At 42.3% G+C, this 18525-nt stretch overlaps 1 protein-coding gene across 1 annotated transcript; it reads right to left on the bottom strand.

Annotated features, from left to right (window-relative positions):
- Nucleotides 1-2623: 2623 nt before the first annotated feature.
- LOC106601153 (galanin receptor 2b) lies at nucleotides 2624-6263 on the bottom strand. Its single transcript, XM_014193113.3, has 2 exons — nucleotides 5870-6263; nucleotides 2624-4107 (listed from the first exon to the last, which is right to left on the bottom strand). The coding sequence occupies exons 1-2, from the start codon at nucleotides 6241-6243 to the stop codon at nucleotides 3354-3356; spliced, it is 1128 nt and encodes a 375-aa protein (XP_014048588.1). The 5' UTR covers nucleotides 6244-6263; the 3' UTR covers nucleotides 2624-3353.
- Between the last annotated feature and the right edge of the window lie 12262 nt (nucleotides 6264-18525).

Here is an 18525-nt window from a genome sequence, read left to right as displayed (position 1 = left end):
GACAAACAATGTCTTTCTATAATCATATCAGTGCAAACAGAGAGCCTGTAGTTCAATCATTATATTTACTGTCTGTACTCATTGTAATGCCAGTGAATGAAACATGGGAAATTATTGCCTGCCATCGAAAGAATAGGATCAATGGAGTTGGTGGATGTATCGAACCACCATTTGGAGAGACAATTATGAAATGTGTAGGATGGTGAGCCTGACTAGAAGGGCCTTACAAAATGCTTCATAAGAATTGGGTGAGACTGAACCTGTGACTGTTAGTATGATAGCCATTTTATTAGACATACAGTATACCTGAAGTAGGATTTAGCTAATTGAGGCTCCTCACGTCTTGCATTGTAAATTAGTTCTACTCTCTGCATGTTAATAGTTTCTCTCTTCTATTGAGATCGGATTAGCTCATTATATTTTCCAACCTTCAGAATACATGAACTGACCAGTTTAGAGCATTATTGTCCTACTACCTTTTACTAATGAAGGTTCTCAAAACGAACACACAAAGCATTTCTAATGTGAAGTGTGTCACATGTGTTTCCTCCTATTATTAATGGGTGAACAAGAAAAGGATACATACTCCATCCTGGCTTTTAGATATGTAATGTGTATGTTGCCAAACCTAGCATAGCAAAGAACACAAGGAGCTATAAGGATGTGACTGTTAGAACTCCTTATTGCTTTTCTAAAAGTCTCAATACTGTAGTTATGAATATTGATGTAGGGACTGAAATCCCATATAGGGATAAAAGCAATTCCCATGAAAGCAATTGCTATTCCCCCAGGCGGAATTTGCTTTTAATTAGTCATACTTAGAGACGTTGAAAATCTACAGTATACGGGCTAAGATATCCATGAGGTGGTGAGCTATTTGTTTCATGGGAAAAATTGTTAGTAAGCTGAACCAATTGAGCTTTTAAAGCATGGTCTGTTAGAGCTTGAATGTTTAGAACACACAATATTTGTTCATCTTAGTTTAAACTAATTGCTTATGAATAGCTACTTTACATGAACATACCTTTCATAAATACTACATAGGGGTATGTCTAGGTTTAGGCTTGTTCACATGAAGCTAGGATTAGGGTTAGATATGTTACCAATAATAGCATTAAATATTGCAACATAAAACATTTTATTTGATCATTGATATTTACATCCACTTCTAAAATGTTTAGCCAATATTTAACCCAATACATAATCTCATCCAATACACATAAACAAGTTAGAGAAGAGCATAAAGTACAGACACAAAGGCGAAAACAAATAATACAGAAAGCACATTGCATTTTGACAAAATTGCCGGGTATAAAGGAGAGTTCTAAATATCAAATATATACTTTTCTATTCTGGCCTTTTGCAGGAAAATCAGTCCTGCTGGTGGAAAATTGCATTTCTTGGAATTTCTAAATGAGAGGGAGGGTAAGAACATGAGAGGCAGGGTAGTTTAACACAGCAGTGAGGTAGTATACAAGCTTTTAAGGAGACTCGACTAGAAAAGGGGAAACTAGGAAAGTGAAGAAAGGTAACACAGAAAAGAGAACGTTGACTTCATAGAGTTTAACAGACAGTAGATAATACAAGTGAATAGAGGCCATAAAGGATAATATAGTTAGCAGCAAGGCATTTACAACAGCAACACAACTCTTAAGTGACTGAGTGCAGTAAACATCAGAGAGAAACATGCGAAAAATACAAATATGTGCAAAGCAAAAAGATAACACCACCAGCCTAATACATTTGAACCCATAGAGATCCTATTCATAGGTTGCACCTACATCACTTGGTCGCGTCATGTCATTGTTATGAACATTCTCAAGCCGCCCTCTGCCATAGTGGTGCCCAAAAGTTGTGATAAACCCAGTCATTCTGAACGGAGGGTAATGACTGCTTCATCTAAATTACAATGACGTTGCTAAAGTAGGCAAATATTTAGTAGGAAACAACTTTGCCATCATTATCATTTCATAAAATGTACTTTAGACAGAGGGTAATCTTGTCATTAGCTAGCAAAGTTTGTCAAAAATAGCTAGCAATGCTAAACTTAGCTAGCTAAAATCTGGTGATCTCCACTCAATCTTAGCTTGCTAGCTAACGTTATTCTGCAAGTCCATCTGATGACATCAAAATGATGACAAAAGGTTTTCCTACTAATTATTTGCCTCATTTTGAAATGTAAATGTAATTGTATTTCCAAGCCATTGTAATGCACTTGATGATATTCCTGAACAACGCCTATTTGCGCCCATACTGGATGGAAATTACAAGTGTAATGGCTGTGCTCAATGCAATGGCACTTATAAATGTAGATCCTTCAAACACCCCCAAACAGGGAAATCTATCCCAATTAAAGGTGTTATTACGTGTTCCACTAAGGCAGTTATTTATCTTATAACTTGTCCCTGTGGTAAAAATTATGTGGGTAAAACAAAGCGTGAATTAAAAGTACGTATCTCAGAGCACCGTAGCACCATTAGGTGCAAAAACTTGACTTACCCAGTTGCGGCCCACTTTTTGGAGGCAAACCATTCGATTTCGTCTCTGCGTTATATTGGCATTGAACATGTCACCCTCCCGAGGAGAGGGGGCGACCTTGATAATTTATTGTTAAAACGAGAGGCTGCCTGGATCTTTAATTTAAAGACCCTTGCTCCCTTCGGTCTCAATGTAGACTTTGATCTGAAGCCATTCTTGTGATTATTGTGATTTTGCCATTGTACTTGTTTGTTAGATACATTTTAGACTACAAATGCTATGATTGTATGCTATCCATTTGTTTGTCTTTTTGTATGTTCTTTGTATGCCATTTTTTTAAATATGAGTTAACCAATGATATTAGGCCATACTTGGCCATGATTACAAACACCTGTGTGTCTTGACACTATATAAATGACTCATCTCGCAGTGTTTGTGATGATACCCTGATGAAGACAGCTTCGCTGTCGAAACGTTGGTTATTAAATTTTTGCATCTGAGCTCTTAGAGTGTGCGGCTTTCCTTTATTTTCTAATGGACTTGATGATATCTTCCTCAGCGCTCATTGATAACGCACAGAGTAGAATGCTCAGTTAGCATCAGTTCTAAAACAAATATTCAAACCAATATTGTGATGAAACATAGGTGCAACCCATAAATTAAATGACTAGTATTCTAATTTATAATTCTATTTTTGAACCATTCTCATGTTTGTTTTTTTAAGGATCATGCTCTCTTTACCCTCTCATCAAATTCCCATTTGTCACCATCTCAAAAACCGAGATACTGTCATCATTGAGCTTCCCTTTGAGGTTGGAATACAAAGTCTTTGTGATAAGGAAATCTGCACAGTTCTTTTCCATAGGCCTCATCATTCAAGGCTGTTTCTGGAAATGGCTTATAGTTGCTTCCCTCGGCTCGGCGATGGGCCGGCTACTCATCTCACAGTCATTTTGTCGTACATTGTCCTCATTCATTTGTGACACTTCTGTGGACCCCGCCTGGAACCCAGGCACAGTGTTGGCTACATGTACTACATGCACTTTGTTCCTGCCGTTCTTACTGAGAATGCAGCTGAACACCTTCTTGAAGCCTTTGCGAAAGTGCTTGGACACCAAGGCGTACACAATGGGGTTGAGGCAGGAGTTGGCGTAGGCCATGCAGTGAGAGAGGATCCTGAATGCGTATGTGGTCTGGTTGAAGGGGAAGTCTCCATACAGATAGCATAGGATCACCACATGATAGGGCAGCCAGCATATGCAGAAGAGCACTGTGACGATGATGATCATTTTGGTGACTTTGCGCTTAGCCCTCTTGGACTCTGACATCCCGTCCAGAGGGTCCACAGCAGTCCACAGGTACTTGATGGTTCTGGTGTAGGACAGGCTCACGATGAGCACAGGGATCACATAACCAAACACAAAGGTGCACGTGTCCAGCACCTTGCGGTTGTACTCCTCCCAACCTGGAACACAAACGTTACTGTTGGCGTAATCTATGAGGTCGTAGTAGCTCAAATACGGTCCTGCGAAGATCAATGATAGTCCCCAGATGACTACCATGGCAACCACAGCATTACAGGGCGTTCTCAACTCTCTAGAGCGAAGAGGGTAGCGAATGGCCAGATACCTAGACCAAACAGAAAGACTTAGTTCCATATTCCATTAAAACATAATGCCATGAATCAATATACACTGAGTGTACAAAACATTAAGTAACACCTTCCTAATATTGAGTTTTACCCCACCCACCCTTTTGCCCTCAGAATAACCTCAATTCGTCGGGCCATGGACTCTACAAGGTTTCGAAAGCGTTCCAAAGGGATGCTGGCCCGTGTTGACTCCAATCCTCCCCACAGTTGTGTCAAGTTGGCTAGATGTCCTTTGGGTGATGGCCCATTCTTGATACACACGGGAAACTGTTGTGCATGAAAAACCCAGCAGCATTGCAGTTCTTGACACAAACTGTTGCACCTGGCACATACTACCATACCCCATTCGAAGGCACTTAAATATTTTGTCTTGCCCATTCATCCTCTGAATGGCACACATACACAATACACGTCTCAATTGTCTCTAGGCTTAAAAATCCTTCTTTAACCTGTCTCCTCCCTTACATCTACACTGATTGAAGTGGCATTAACAGGTGACGTCAATAAGGGATCATAGCTTTCACCTGGATTCACCTGGTCAGTCTCATGGAAAGAGCAGGTGTTCCTAATGTTTTGTACACTCATTGTATATTGTTTGTTTTATATGTGTAATTGCAAGTCAACTGGGATTTCATTATACTCCACCTTCTAAATGGAATTAATTGTTTTTACTGTTGTGTTGCTTGCACAAAGACATACAAATATTATGAGCGCTTACTTCTGGGGTTTAATAGAAAAGCGGCACATTGGTGCTGCAAATGGAACTCATGAAAGGGCAATCAGTGTGTGTGTATATTGTTCATCCCAACCTGGCAGTGAAATAATTGCTGCTGGGTATTCTAGGTCTCAGCTGTAGCCTGAGTGGATGCTCATTTTTCACATAGAGGACATCTATCAAATGAATGTCCCCCTCCAAAAGGTAAACAACACCAGGGTTTCTGCTCCCTTATTTAATGTAGTGAAAAAAAAGACCAGCTATTTTCACTGGGCTGAGCATAGCGACGGCCCTGCAGAATAAAAGGCATCCACTTATGCAGGAAAGAAGAATATGTCAATTTCATGTAGGGATAACACATTAGTGGTCTTTTACTGTACTCAATCACAGATTCAGCCTCAATTTCAGGTCAAGACCTACTCTTTCATTTCCACATTTTAATACAGATAAAATGCCCTTCCCTTGATCACATGAATACTAGGTTTCAATTAACATGACCAACAGGGTTGCCAAAAAATAAATGCCTGATTAACATTCTTCCTATCTCCCTATGCTCTGTGAAAATGTCAAGGCTGTTTTGTAATAATGACCAATGGATGACTACAGTATATGTTACTGCCGTGTGCTTTGCTAAATGAGCGTCCAGCCTCTTCTGTAGAGAGAGCATTGGGCGCTTGAATAGAGAGGAAGTGTGCTGGGCTTTAATGAGGTGAGGGAAATAGTGACCTTGGCAATAGAACTCTGTACTTTAATTGGCATCGACCTTTAGAGATGCTGCACAGGTTATGTCTCTGTGCTTTCGGTTAGAACTCAGCCGAATAAAAATGACAAAATATTTCACAAATTAAGTCTATTCCTATCAGCTCCTCGTTATGAGCCATAAAGAAGCACTTAACCCAAAATTAGAATAAAGATCTTCTTATGGAATTTGTATAAGTGTAGAAACTTTTGTATAGAGTATTTCAATGTTTTGACATTTTAACGTAAAATGAGACATTAGCGAACAAGAGCTACAGCGTACATACCTGTCGACCGAGACGGCGGCAAGCGTGAAGCTGCTGGCGTACATGGTGAGGTTGATGAAGAAGTGGACCACCTTGCACATGAAGGAGCCGAACACCCAGCCCTCCAGGGAGTAGATGGTGGCTTGGAAAGGCACGCAGAAGATGATGAAGAAGAAGTCGGCCACGCTGAGGTTGAGGATGAACAGGTTGGTGGTGTTGTATCCCACCTGGCCGCTGCGGAGGAGGACGGCCAGGACCAGACTGTTCCCAATGGTCCCCAGCAGGAATATGAGCGAGAACACCACGGGCACGATCACACTGGTGGGATTCAGCTGGTAGCTGTCCGATGTGTTCCAGTGCCCTGCTGTTTTGCTGAAGTCTTCCAGATCTGACATTTTGGGAGTACTTTAGAAGTTCTGGAAGAGAATGAGAGAAGTACATGATGTGTTTAATGCTGCTGAATTATGACTGCAATGGGGCTACAGGGACTTTAGGGAACACAAGACGGATCCTTGTTGAACGTATGGATTCATAAATGTTTTAAAACCAATTAATTCAAATGTTCAAACCACGAGGATAGGGAGGAAAGTTCGTTAAATATTTCTGGTTCTCATGACACTACAATTTCTATAATGTCTCATGTCCTGAATCCCTACATTGCGCAAATTTGCGCAACTATTTCCTTTTGGATGTTTTATTTTACAATAATGGTGGATTGTGTTCCAACTGTGAGGATAAAAATGTACTCCTAATAGGTTTAATAATAAGTCACCCTAGTAATGCTCTAATCACAGTGACGTTGCAGAAATTATTGATGGTTCCACAGCAATTGTGAGATAAAATTGTTCTGAAATCAAAGGCTGGTGTTCAGAAAAGCTAACAGATTATGCTTTCATGGTATTTTCAAATGAATAATGCACAATAGTTTGATGCTCGTTTCACTGGGACTGATGAAAGAATTGTGAGACCAAAGCCGACCCGATAGAATTCCTTCCAATATACAACACTACCCATAGCAAGTATGATAGCTAATCTAATGCTTCACTAGATATGGGAAAGGGAATCTATCAGTCAACACAGAACACAGCATGCAGTACACAGTGTGAGAAACCCTCCAGCTCTATTGTCATCAGGGTCTTGTGCTAACAGGCGATTGGATGGGAAAAGGTGAAATGCTTTTTCTTCCACGTCAACAATCACCAGAGCTGCGGAGAAGAAAACAAAAGACAACCATGTATTTTCATAACAGGGATCCGGTGCATGCTCAGACTACCCAAGGGATCTGTCCACTCCACTTGTGTCTTTTCTGTAGCCTTCCCACCCAAAGTGACCTGGTTAGCATCTTGCATGGCATGAAGATGCACACATCCATTTGCTGCTAAGCCATACCAGCAGCAAGGTCTAGTAAAAATTGAGTAGGGAGAGATGTTGGTAGACATGGTAGAAGATAGACAAGTCTCAATAAATCATGTGCATAGAAATAAGTAAATCAAGAAATCTTTGGGAGTGCTTACTTCAAAATCCGCAGGGATGTCATTGTTTTACTTAGAGTTTCCCAAACTCGGTCCTGGGGACCCCAAGGGGTGCACGTTTAGTTTTTTGCCCTAGCACTACACAGCTGATATAATCAAGTCATCATTAAGCTTTGATTATTTGAATCTGCTGTATAGTGCTAGGGCAAAAAAACAAAACGAGTTTGGGAAACAAGTTTTACATACTGATGAAATCAGCATATCAGATCACATCTGATTACAGTAGGCCTGCCAGCACAATGGCTTTGGAGTGTGCCTCAATAACATTTCAATGATGCCCACATTTTAATGGAAATGGTTGAAAGGACATGACACACACACAATCACTAATATTATTTAAATGCTGTGTATGTATCCTGTGTGTGTGTATTTCTTCTCTCTCCTTCTCCCCTCCTCACAGGTGGCAATCATCATTCCCCAATCAGTCATCAATCTGAAGACACACCTCCTCCTGTTTCCAATCACATCCCCTTTCTCTTGGTTTAAAAACCCCGTCAGTTGTTTTCTCAAGAGCTCAATCTGTCTGTCATTCAATCTCTCTGTGTCCCCATCTCTCTCTCTCTCTCTCTCTCTCTCTCTCTCTCTCTCGATCTCTCTCGATTAATCTCTCTTTTGTTTTTGCACCTACATGTCACTTTGTCCGTTATCCTGTGAGTATTGTATTGTTGTGGTACATGACTGTGTGTTTGTTGGTGGGAAAAGGGGGTAACAAGACAAGTTGCCCATGGGCATACATTACCCGTAGGAATACTTTGTCTAAGTACCCTAGTTAGAACTGGGCGTACCACCCACTGTATTTTATTGGTTAGTTAGCTAGCGGTTATTGAAGCAGGTAGACTTGCTTAGGGGTTTTTGGATATTTGTTTATTTTCTTGGGTCCAGCTCAGCCCCTTTTCCTGCCCCCCTTTACCGTGTGTTTAACAATAAACCATTAGTGTTTGACTGTAGATTTAAGTTGTCTGTGGTTATTTGTTCTCACTGTTACTTTTTCACTGTTATAATTTGCATGAGTTATGTTACGGGTCTCGTTTCCATCCCCCCTAGACTGCAGGGCCAAAGGGATTCATAACATGCAGATTCAGATGAAACCATGACAGATGATGCAGAAATGGATTTGTTACTATGAGAGTGATTACATTGTACTGTATGAAAGCTTAATGTAGGCCTATACAGTAGAGGCGTGTTTGGATCTACAGTCGTTATCTTATTTGTGAACTAAACTATAAATAAAAATACATACTGTACTTCCTAACAGCATGCAGATATTAAATCAGTCTATACATGAGGACCATGCATACTGACATCATTGGACCATTCTCACTCTATTTTTCCTGTTCAATGTTCATGTTGGACCAACGATGAGTGTTGGTAAATTGGCACTTGCTGTAAGTGCCACTCTGGACAAAGTATGGCTCATCCTCCAAAATACAGCAGAAGCTGCTTGTGCAATCCACCATTTCACCCACTGTAATTCATATTTTTTTTCTCTGAAATATAGTATATCACTATCGGGATCTATCATAAAAGGAGTAAAACATTGATGGTGTTGTAGATTTTGCAGTTATTGTGAATGGTTCAGTTAAGCTAGTTTTCTCTACCTCCACTGATGTCCAAAACCTACTTGTTATTAGAGATTTGTTATCAGTTATACCATTAAACCACAGGAAAAATAGGTTACAATATATCTGTTGGCTTGGATGGTACTTGTCTAGCATAAATTTGACAGCTCTTAAAAAACAAACATTTCTCAAAGCAGAGCTGTACCGCCATTGTCACGGTTGTCGTAAGGAGAAGCGGACCAAAGTGCAGCGTGTGTGTCGTTCCACATTTTATTTACACTGTGAAACTATGCAATACATAAATAAACTGAATGACAAAAACAAACTGTGATGCAGAGGTGAAACATACACTGATTCAAAGATAATCTCCCACAAACCCAGGTGGAAAAAAACCCTACTTAAGTATGATCTCCAATTAGAGACAACGAGGACCAGCTGCCTCTAATTGGAGATCATCCCAAACAAAACCCCAACATAGAAATACAAAACTAGAACCTGAACATAGAAATAGAAAACAGAGAGAAAAAAAACGGTCACGCCCTGACCTTCTCTACCATAGAAAATAACATATTTCTATGGTCAGGACGTGACAGTACCCCCCCCCCCCCCCCCAAAGGTGCGGACTCTGACCGCACATAAACAAAACAACAAATCTCCCCCCCCCCCCAAAAAAAAGAAAAGGGAGGGCAGGGTGGGTAACTATTGTCTATGGCGGCTCTGGTGCAGTACACATAACCTTCCCATCCCGCGGATCCTCCCACAGAGGAGGCGGCTCCGGATCAGGGCATAACCCCCGCTCCGCCCGCTGATCCCTCTGCTTCTGTGCCACCGGACCGCGGATCATCGCCGCCGCCGGAGACTCTGGGCCGCAGGCCGCCGCCGGAGACTCTGGGCCACTGGCCGCCGCCGGAGACTCTGGGCCACAGGCCGCCGCCGGAGACTCTGGGCCACAGGCCGCCGCCGGAGACTCTGGGCCACAGGCCGCCGCCGGAGACTCTGGGCCACAGGAGGGTCCGGACTGCGGAAAGTCACTGGAGGGTCCGGACTGGGGAACGTCTCAGGAGGTTCCGGACTGTGGGCCGTCTCAGGAGGTTCCGGACTGTGGGCCGTCTCAGGAGGTTCCGGACTGTGGGCCGTCTCAGGAGGTTCCGGACTGTAAAACGTCGCCGGAAGCTCCGGACTGGGAACTGTCGCCAGAAGCTCCGGACTGGGAACTGTCGCCGGAAGCTCTGGACTGGGAACTGTCGCCGGAAGCTCTGGACTGGGAACTGTCGCTGGAAGCTCTGGACTGGGAATGCGCACTGGAGGACTGATGCGTGGGGCTGGCACAGGTGGCGCCAGACTAGTAACATGCACCTCAGGGTGAGTGCGGGGAGCAGGAACAGGACACCCCGGACTGGGCAGGTGCACTGGAGGCCTGATGAGTGGGGGTGGCACAGGTGGCACCAGACTGGTAACACGCACCTCAGGGCAAGTGCGAGGCGCAGGCACAGAGCGTACCAGGCTGAATAGACTCACTGGAGGCCGGGTACGTGGGGCAGGCACAGGATATACTGGGCCGTGGAGGCGCACTGGAGATCGAGCGTAGAGCTGGCACAACCCGTTTTGGTTGGATGCTCAACCTAGCTCGACAAATGCGGGGCGTGGGCACAGATCGCACCGGCCTGTGAATGCGCACTGGTGACACAGTGCGCATTACCGCATAACAGGGTGCTTGCTTCGTCACTCGCTCCCCACGGTAAGCACGGGGAGTTGGCTCAGGTCTCCAACCTGACTCTGCCAATCTCCCCGTGTGCCCCCCGCACTTGCCTCGTGGTTGGTTTAGTGCCTCGTAGTGTCGCCGCTCCGCTCTCCCTGCCTCAATTTCCTCTTTAGGACGGCGATACTCCCCAGCCTGCCTCCAGGGTCCTTTCCCATCCAATATCTCCTCCCAAGTCCATTTGTCCTGCTGACCACGCTGCTTGGTCCTTTGGTGGTGGGAGATTCTGTCACGGTTGTCGTAAAGAGAAGCAGACCAAAGTGCAGCGTGTGTGTCGTTCCACATTTTATTTACACTGTGAAACTATGCAATACATAAATAAACTGAATGACAAAAACAACAAACCGTGACGCAGAGGTGAAACATACACTGACTCAAAGATAATCTCCCACAAACCCAGGTGGAAAAAAAAACCCTAGTTAAGTATGATCTCCAATTAGAGACAACGAGGACCAGCTGCCTCTATGTGGAAATCATCCCAAACAAAACCCCAACATAGAAATACAAAACTAGAAACTGAACATAGAAATAGAAAACATAGAGAGAGAAAAACCCTGTCACGCCCTGACCGACTCTACCATAGAGAATAACATCTTTCTATGGTCAGGACGTGACAGCCATATACTTCCACCTCATAGATCTCTATCAGCCTACACCAGACCCATCACTCCTCATAACCAAACTGGACTTGATCCAGCACAGGACTGACTGATCTCTACCGTACCATGAACATGACAAGTCAGATGTCAAAACAACAGCTGTTGTAACCAACTTTAAATTGCCATGACAGAGAGTATTGTTTCGGCCAACTACTTGGCTAGGGATCCTATTAGGTTTGTGACATGACTGCTAAGTTGGTTGCCAAGCTAACATCTGCTGTCATGATTGCGTATGATTGATCTGATATGACATTATTGTTATTACAGTTTTACGTATTTGTGACAGAGGATTCAAGTCACACTTTAAAATAACAACAACTGTAAAGGCTTTATAGCACATTCATATCGTCTTAAAACGAACTACTTAGATTCTTCCCAAATCATTCATAAGTCATACTGCGTTAAGGGTGATATTAAAGTACATCTGGTGATTTGTCAGTGTGCAGCATCCTGCCTTTCCCACCTTTTAAATTGCATGCCATTGGCTTGATCTCTGGGTTAATATAGGGATCATGAAAGCTTTAAAAGTAATATTTTGTCAAATCACTGTCAAATTATTATTACATCAGCTGAAAGTCAGGTATTTGACGTAGCCTATCGGTTAGCACGTTGGGCCAGTAACCGAAAGGTTGCTGGTTGGAATACCTGAGCCGACAAGGTGAAAAATCTGTCGATGTGCCCTAATTTGCTCCAGGGGCGCTGTACTACTATGGTTGACTCTTCTTACATATTTCTCCTATAGGCCTTAGAGCAGTACCATAGCATACAATAAACCCCTTTTAAATTGTCTCATTCACTGAATGTTTTCTGGTTCATAGGAATGGGAAACAGTCTCTCTCAAAAACACTGTCTTTCTACCTCCTATTAAATCTCTTACAGACTCCATATTAAATCTAATTGGAATATCTGGGAGATGACAATTACAGTAGCAAACACAGACTCAACCTGGGAACACAAACACAAAGAAGCAAACATAGTGGAATGAGCACATCCAAACACGTCACAAACATACCTAAAATCTTCAATAATCAAATACCAAAAAAAAAATTATTGTGCCTTTTTAATGTAAATGAGGCTTTTGGAGAACAGGATTAAATTGAATATATCCGATAATAAAAGCATAGATTTTCCTAACACAACGTCACATTTGTAATCAGTAGACTACCTTCGCCCACCGTTCCTCACATATTGCCAATATGTGACCTTGAATAAAAATGAAAAAGCAAACTGTCAACATACCTCTGTGGCTAATGGACGATTGATTACCAAAAGAGGAAGGGCGGTTATGTGAAATACACTTTCTTTTTTTTAATAAACTCTGAGGCATCCTCAGTGGAGTTGTATGAGACAATAAGTAAGTAGTTCTGATATTTAAATCAATGCTCTCTAGCCTACCACTTTAGCTTTACCGCTACTGTCTATAGTCCATTTCCAAGAGGCGTCTCATCACTCCTGTTGTCAAGAGTCAGAGCCGACTCTCCTCACCCTCAGCAAGCTGAACTCTCAGGGGGAAACAATCTTGACATACATTTGAGTTTTGCAGTAGGATGTCTGTTGAGTAGCAGGAGCTGGCTGACAGGAAGAGCAGCATGACAGCCAGCCTGAGAGGCAGGCAGAGAGGACGAGCTAGAAGAGCTATCGAGCTAATCCCTTAGCTTGTGTGAACCAACAGTTGGAGAGGATGCAGAATTTGCCTCTCGTCTTGAGTCATAATGATGGTTTTGTTTGGAATTACAGCAGTGATGGAAAATAAGAGGAGGGAAAATGACGGGATATAAAAAATAAACATACGATTTTCTGCTTTTCCTTGTCACGGATGGGCTATTGCAGCAGACGACCACACCGGATTCCACTCAGCTAAAAACAAGAAGAAGCAGCTCCAGTGGACATGTGATCACCAACACTGGACAATTGAGGAGTGGAAATACGTCGCTTGGAACATGGCAGCGAGTCCAGTTTACTTGAGTGGCTTGCTCAGTCCCCAGAGTTCAACCCAATAGACCATCTTTGGGATGAGATGGAAAAGGCTGTTCGCAGCATGAATGTACCACTGGCCAATCTGCAGCAACTGTGTGATGCTATCAAATCAGCATGGACCAACATCCCTGTGGAACGTTTCTGACACCTTGTAGAATTCCCCAAATAATTCAGGCTGTTCTGGAGGCAAAGGGGGTCCGACCCGGTACCAGATGGGTGTACCTAATAAACTGTCCGGTGAGTGTAGATCAGTGGAATAAATATGTTTATAATGAACAAATGTAATTAAACAAAATGAACGTGAAGACACAAACAACATGTAACCAAACTTCTGAAGCACATTCTCATTGCAACAGTAAGAGTAGTTCATTTCCATCTAGCATCACACATTCCAGTGGTCGGCTGTTATGCACCTCCTCACAACATAATATGGTACATGGTAAATGCATGTGAAACCTTTAGAAGAATTGCTTTATAAATATTTGAAGGTGTTTGGGCATGAATGTAGACACATCATGCAAATTAGAAGTAGATGTATTTAGGGTGATCTTTACTTACCAGGATTACTGGCAAACGATATATCCGTTGTTCAAATGTCCTGTTTATGTTTGTTGTGTTCTGCTACCCTCAACAGAAAAACAATGATGCTCATGCTAATATCTGCTCCATAGCCTGAGCTCTCTCTCTCCTCCCTCTCCTCCGTTGCACATTGATATTCTGCCTGGATCTCTCTCTCTCCCTCTCTTCCTCTCCCTCCCTCCCTCTCTCTCTCTCTCTCTCTCTCTCTCTCCCTCTCTTCCTCTCCCTCTCTCTCTCTCTCTCTCTCTCTCCCTCTCTCTCTCTCTCCCTCTCTCTCTCTCTCTTTCTCTCTCTCTCTCTCTCTCTCTCTCTCTCACACTTCCCTTTCCCCCTCTCACAAAAGCTCCTCCTCCACATTTAATTGAATGTTCACACTTCACTGCAGAAGAGGTGCATTGTGTTTTACACACTACCGTCCGTACTGGAGCAAGGCATAACAACCACTATTTATTATCAGCTGGTGGGATAAAGGAATAACCTCAAGCAATATTGTCAATCAGTCAAACCCCTGCTGGACCCAGACTACGGCACTACGGCTGGAACTCATCAGCTATTAATTGTGGTGCAAAGTTTTCCATAAATGCATCATTATGGCAACTTTGACTGGTAGCTTATTGGGAACAGTAGCTCAATACAGCTCTCTTGGATTGTTCTTACTAATGTGTTGGGAGTGCTTGTCTTTAGGGGCTTTGAACTTGTGAACTCAGAAAAGGGTGATATATTAATTGTTTGGTTGTGAGATCAAGTTGCAACGTTAGGAAATATGGCTATGCTTTATGCTTTTCTAAACTAAACCCTTTTGGATGACCAGATACAGCAGCTTGATAAAGCAGTCCCTAATGAAACAGGGTCTCTAATCCACATATATTACATTTCAATGATTTGTTAAAATACATTTATGTGTGTGCTTTCGTCAATGCATGTATGCGTGTCTGTCTGCCCTGTGAGTGTTTACATCTAGGGTGACATGATATTGATATTCAGTAATCCTTTCTTAATCTAAATAACCCATTACATTAGCCTTAGATGTATACATCTGTTTGTAGAGTTCAGTCTCCAATCTTCCTAATATTTTGCTCTGTTTTTACTTCCAACAAGATTTTGAAAACGTAATGAATTACTCACACCTTGTAGCCTACGAGAAACACACACAACCAGCTCAATATCACAAAGAGTTGGCTTGGTGTGTCTTATTATGCATTACAACAATTGTATTATAGTTTTTTTGTAATAATGACAACAGCACATCTAAGTGGGCAATTATTCAGCTGAACAGGAATTATGCTTGACCTCCCAAAGCAGCCTCTTAACCAGTTGAGGAGGCTTAATGCTCTTGCATACAAATACTGTGAATTATGCATATTTGAGCATACCCTGTGCTCAAGAGTTGCTTTAACGGTCCAATGCAGCCATTTACAGTATATCTCAATATGAAAGAATTTCTGGGTAACCATTAAGTACCTTACTGTGATTGTTTTCAATTAAAATTGTCAAAAAGAAACAAATATAGCTTCTTAGCAAAGGTTAGCAAACAGCAATTTCTCAAGCAATACTTTTGATAGGACAGTCTGGGAGTGGTCTGACTGGGGAGGGGAAAACTGAAAACTAGTTGTTATTGGCAAAGAGGTTTGGATCTCTCTTTCTTATTGGTCTATTAATAATTTACTGCCTGGTGATTACACCAGGCACTCAAACTCCATCCCACCAAAACAGGCTGAAATTTCAGGCTGTCTTTTAAAACAGCTCTTACACTAAAAGGCTATTATAATTTCACAATTTCACAGTATTATTCCAACCTCATAGTGTGGAATTATGTATATAACACAGGGAAATCACGTTTTTGACTGCAATGGCCCTTTAAAGACATTTTGTTCCAGCTGGTATGTCCTTGGTATTTACTAGGGAATTGTGTAGGTCAAAATGCATACTCCTTCTGGTGCTTCCTTCAAGTAATTCATTGGTAATTAGCTGGGATTATAATTAACTGACACAAAGAAACAAATGTATTGTAATTACTAAGCAATAACATTTTAGCAAATTATAATTTTAAAATAAAGTCTACCATTATGATTTTTTATGATACATTTTTGTATTTTATTCTGCACGGTTAGGGAATACAATGCGTACGGAGGCAGTAACCAGACAATTTCAGGGAGATTACAGTGAGGAGATAGATGAGGAAAGCCAAACCTCAGAGGAAAACTCACATGAAGCTCACAGTATTGACCTTTTATTACCTTAGCACCACTTTATGCCTGGTCTGAGCGCTCCGGAGCTTTCTGTCCTCAGTTACAATACACCATAATGTATTACCAGAGCCGTGCACAGACCTTTCAGGGGGCAGGTGCTCAAAATGAAAAAAAGCCACCCAAGAGGCATCCCTCCCCCTCTCCCCCTCCTCCCTTTGCTCGATTTTTTGGTTGTTGATATTCATAGTTCATATCTCGAAATTCATAACATACTAACTGCCTCTGTGGCCAAAAATGTTAAAAAATGTTTTGCATAGGCCTATTTATTACTACAACACACACTCACTAATTGACACACACAACACACACTCACTTCTTACAATCACAAATTGTAAGAAGGTGACAGGTAGCCTAGCAGTAGTTGGCAGGTAGCCTAGCGGTAGTTGGCAGGTAGCCTAGCGGTAGTTGGCAGGTAGCCTAGCGGTAGTTGGCAGGTAGCCTAGCGGTAGTTGGCAGGTAGCCTAGCGGTAGCTGGCAGGTAGCCTAGCGGTAGTTGGCAGGTAGCCTAGCTGTAGTTGGGAGGTAGCCTAGCAGTAGTTGGCAGGTAGCCCAGCAGTTAAGCGAGTTGGGCCAGTAATCGAAAGGTTGATGGTTCAAACTCCTGAGCAGATTAGGTGAAAAATCTGTCGACGTGCTCCAGCTCTGGATAAGAGTGTGTACGTAAATGCAAGCTAGTTACAGTGCATCCTAAAGACATGATTGACATTGGGAAAAGAGGGTGGGCTATCAGCTGATTGTTGATGTAAATCTGCTAGTTATCTAGCTCAACAATTTACTACTGAGCTGCATGGAATTGTTTTAAGGAGGTCATACAAGGATAATTATGCTATTTGATTTTGAATTTTAAGACCCCCTTGAAGTATCCCCAAAAAACCTATTATTTGATTAAACATTTAATTTAACCTTACAGTAAGCTATATGGAATTGTTTTAAGAAGGTCACCTTAAGGATTATTTTTCTATTTGATTTAGAATTTTAAGACCCTTGAAGTATAGAGTTTTTTGGGGGGGATAAAACATTTTATTTGGCCTTACTGCTATTAACCCATACAAGCACACTGAAAAACAGATTCACTACATGGAACAACAGATAGTCCCCTAAAATATCAAAAGGAAGTTTGATCTTGAAGTGCCTGTCCTATACCTGAGAGATATAAGAATAATCAGGAAACATTTGTTACATTTTTTTACATGTATTTAATCCCTTATTTTTTTTTCCATATCAGTGCATTCGGAAAGTATTCAGACAGCTTGACTTTTTCCACATTTTGTTACGTTACAGCCTTATTCTAAAATGTATTATATTGTTTATTTTCCTCATCAACCTACACACAGTACCCATAATGACAAAGCAAAAACAGGTTTTTAGACATTTTTGCAAATGTATTAAAAATCTAAAACTGAAATATCACATTTACATAAGTATTCAGACTCTTTACTCAGTACTTTGTTGAAGCACCTTTGGCAGCGATTACAGCCTCAAGTCTTTTTGGGTTGGATGCTACAAGCTTGGCACACCTGTATTTAGAGAGTTTCTCCCATTCCTCTCTGCAGATCCTCTCAAGCTCTGTTAGGTTGGATGGGAAGTGTCGCTGCACAGATATTTTCAGGTCTCTCCAGAGATGTTCGATCGGGTTGAAGTCCGGCTCTGGCTGGGCAGCTCAAGGACATTCAGAGACTTGTCCCGAAGCCACTCCTGCATTGTCTTGGCTGTGTGCTTAGGGTTGATGTCCTGTTGGAAGGTGAACCTTCACCCAAGTCTGAGGTCCTGAGCGCTCTGAAGCAGGTTTTCATCAAGGATCTCTCTGTACTTTGTTCCGTTCATCTATGCCTCGATCCTGACTAGTCTCCCAGTCCCTGCCGCTGAAAAACATCCCCACAGCGTTACGCTGCCACCCCCATGCTTCCCCGTAGGGATGGTGCCACGTTTCCTCCAGACATGACTCTTGGCATTCAGGCCAAAAAGTTCAATCTTGGTTTCATCAGACCAGAGAATCTTGTTTCTCATGGTCTGAGAGTCTTTAGGTGCCTTTTGGCAAACTCCAAGTGGGCTGTCGTGCCTTTTACTGAGGAGTGGCTTCCGTCTGGCTACTCTACCATAAGGCCTGATTGGTGGAGTGGTTTAGAGATGGTTGTCCTTCTGGAAGGTTCTCCCATCTCCACAGAGGAACTCTGGAGTTCTGTCAGAGTGACCATCAGGTTCCTGGTCACCTCCCTGACCAAGGCCTTTCTCCCCCGATTGCTCAGTTTGGCCGGGCAGCCAGCTCTTGGAAGAGTCTTGGTGGTTCCAAACTTCTACCATTTTTGATACCCTTCCCCAGATCTGTTCCTCGACACAATCCTGTCTCGGTGCTCTATGGACAA

This window comes from Salmo salar, chromosome 03 (genome assembly GCF_965601325.2).
Source record: "Salmo salar chromosome 03, fSalSal1, whole genome shotgun sequence".
NCBI lineage: Eukaryota > Metazoa > Chordata > Actinopteri > Salmoniformes > Salmonidae > Salmo > Salmo salar.
Note: the sequence above shows the minus strand (reverse complement) of the source record. Positions and strands in the feature narration are given on the sequence as shown.

Excerpts from the sequence above, each read along its gene's own strand:
- LOC106601153 (XM_014193113.3), bottom strand. The coding sequence starts at position 6,243 with ATGTCAGATCTGGAAGACTTCAGCAAAACAGCAGGGCACTGGAACACA. Across the intron at positions 4,108-5,869 it reads GCCGCCGTCTCGGTCGACAG|GTATCTGGCCATTCGCTACC; the intron begins GTATGTACGCTG and ends TGTTTGGTCTAG.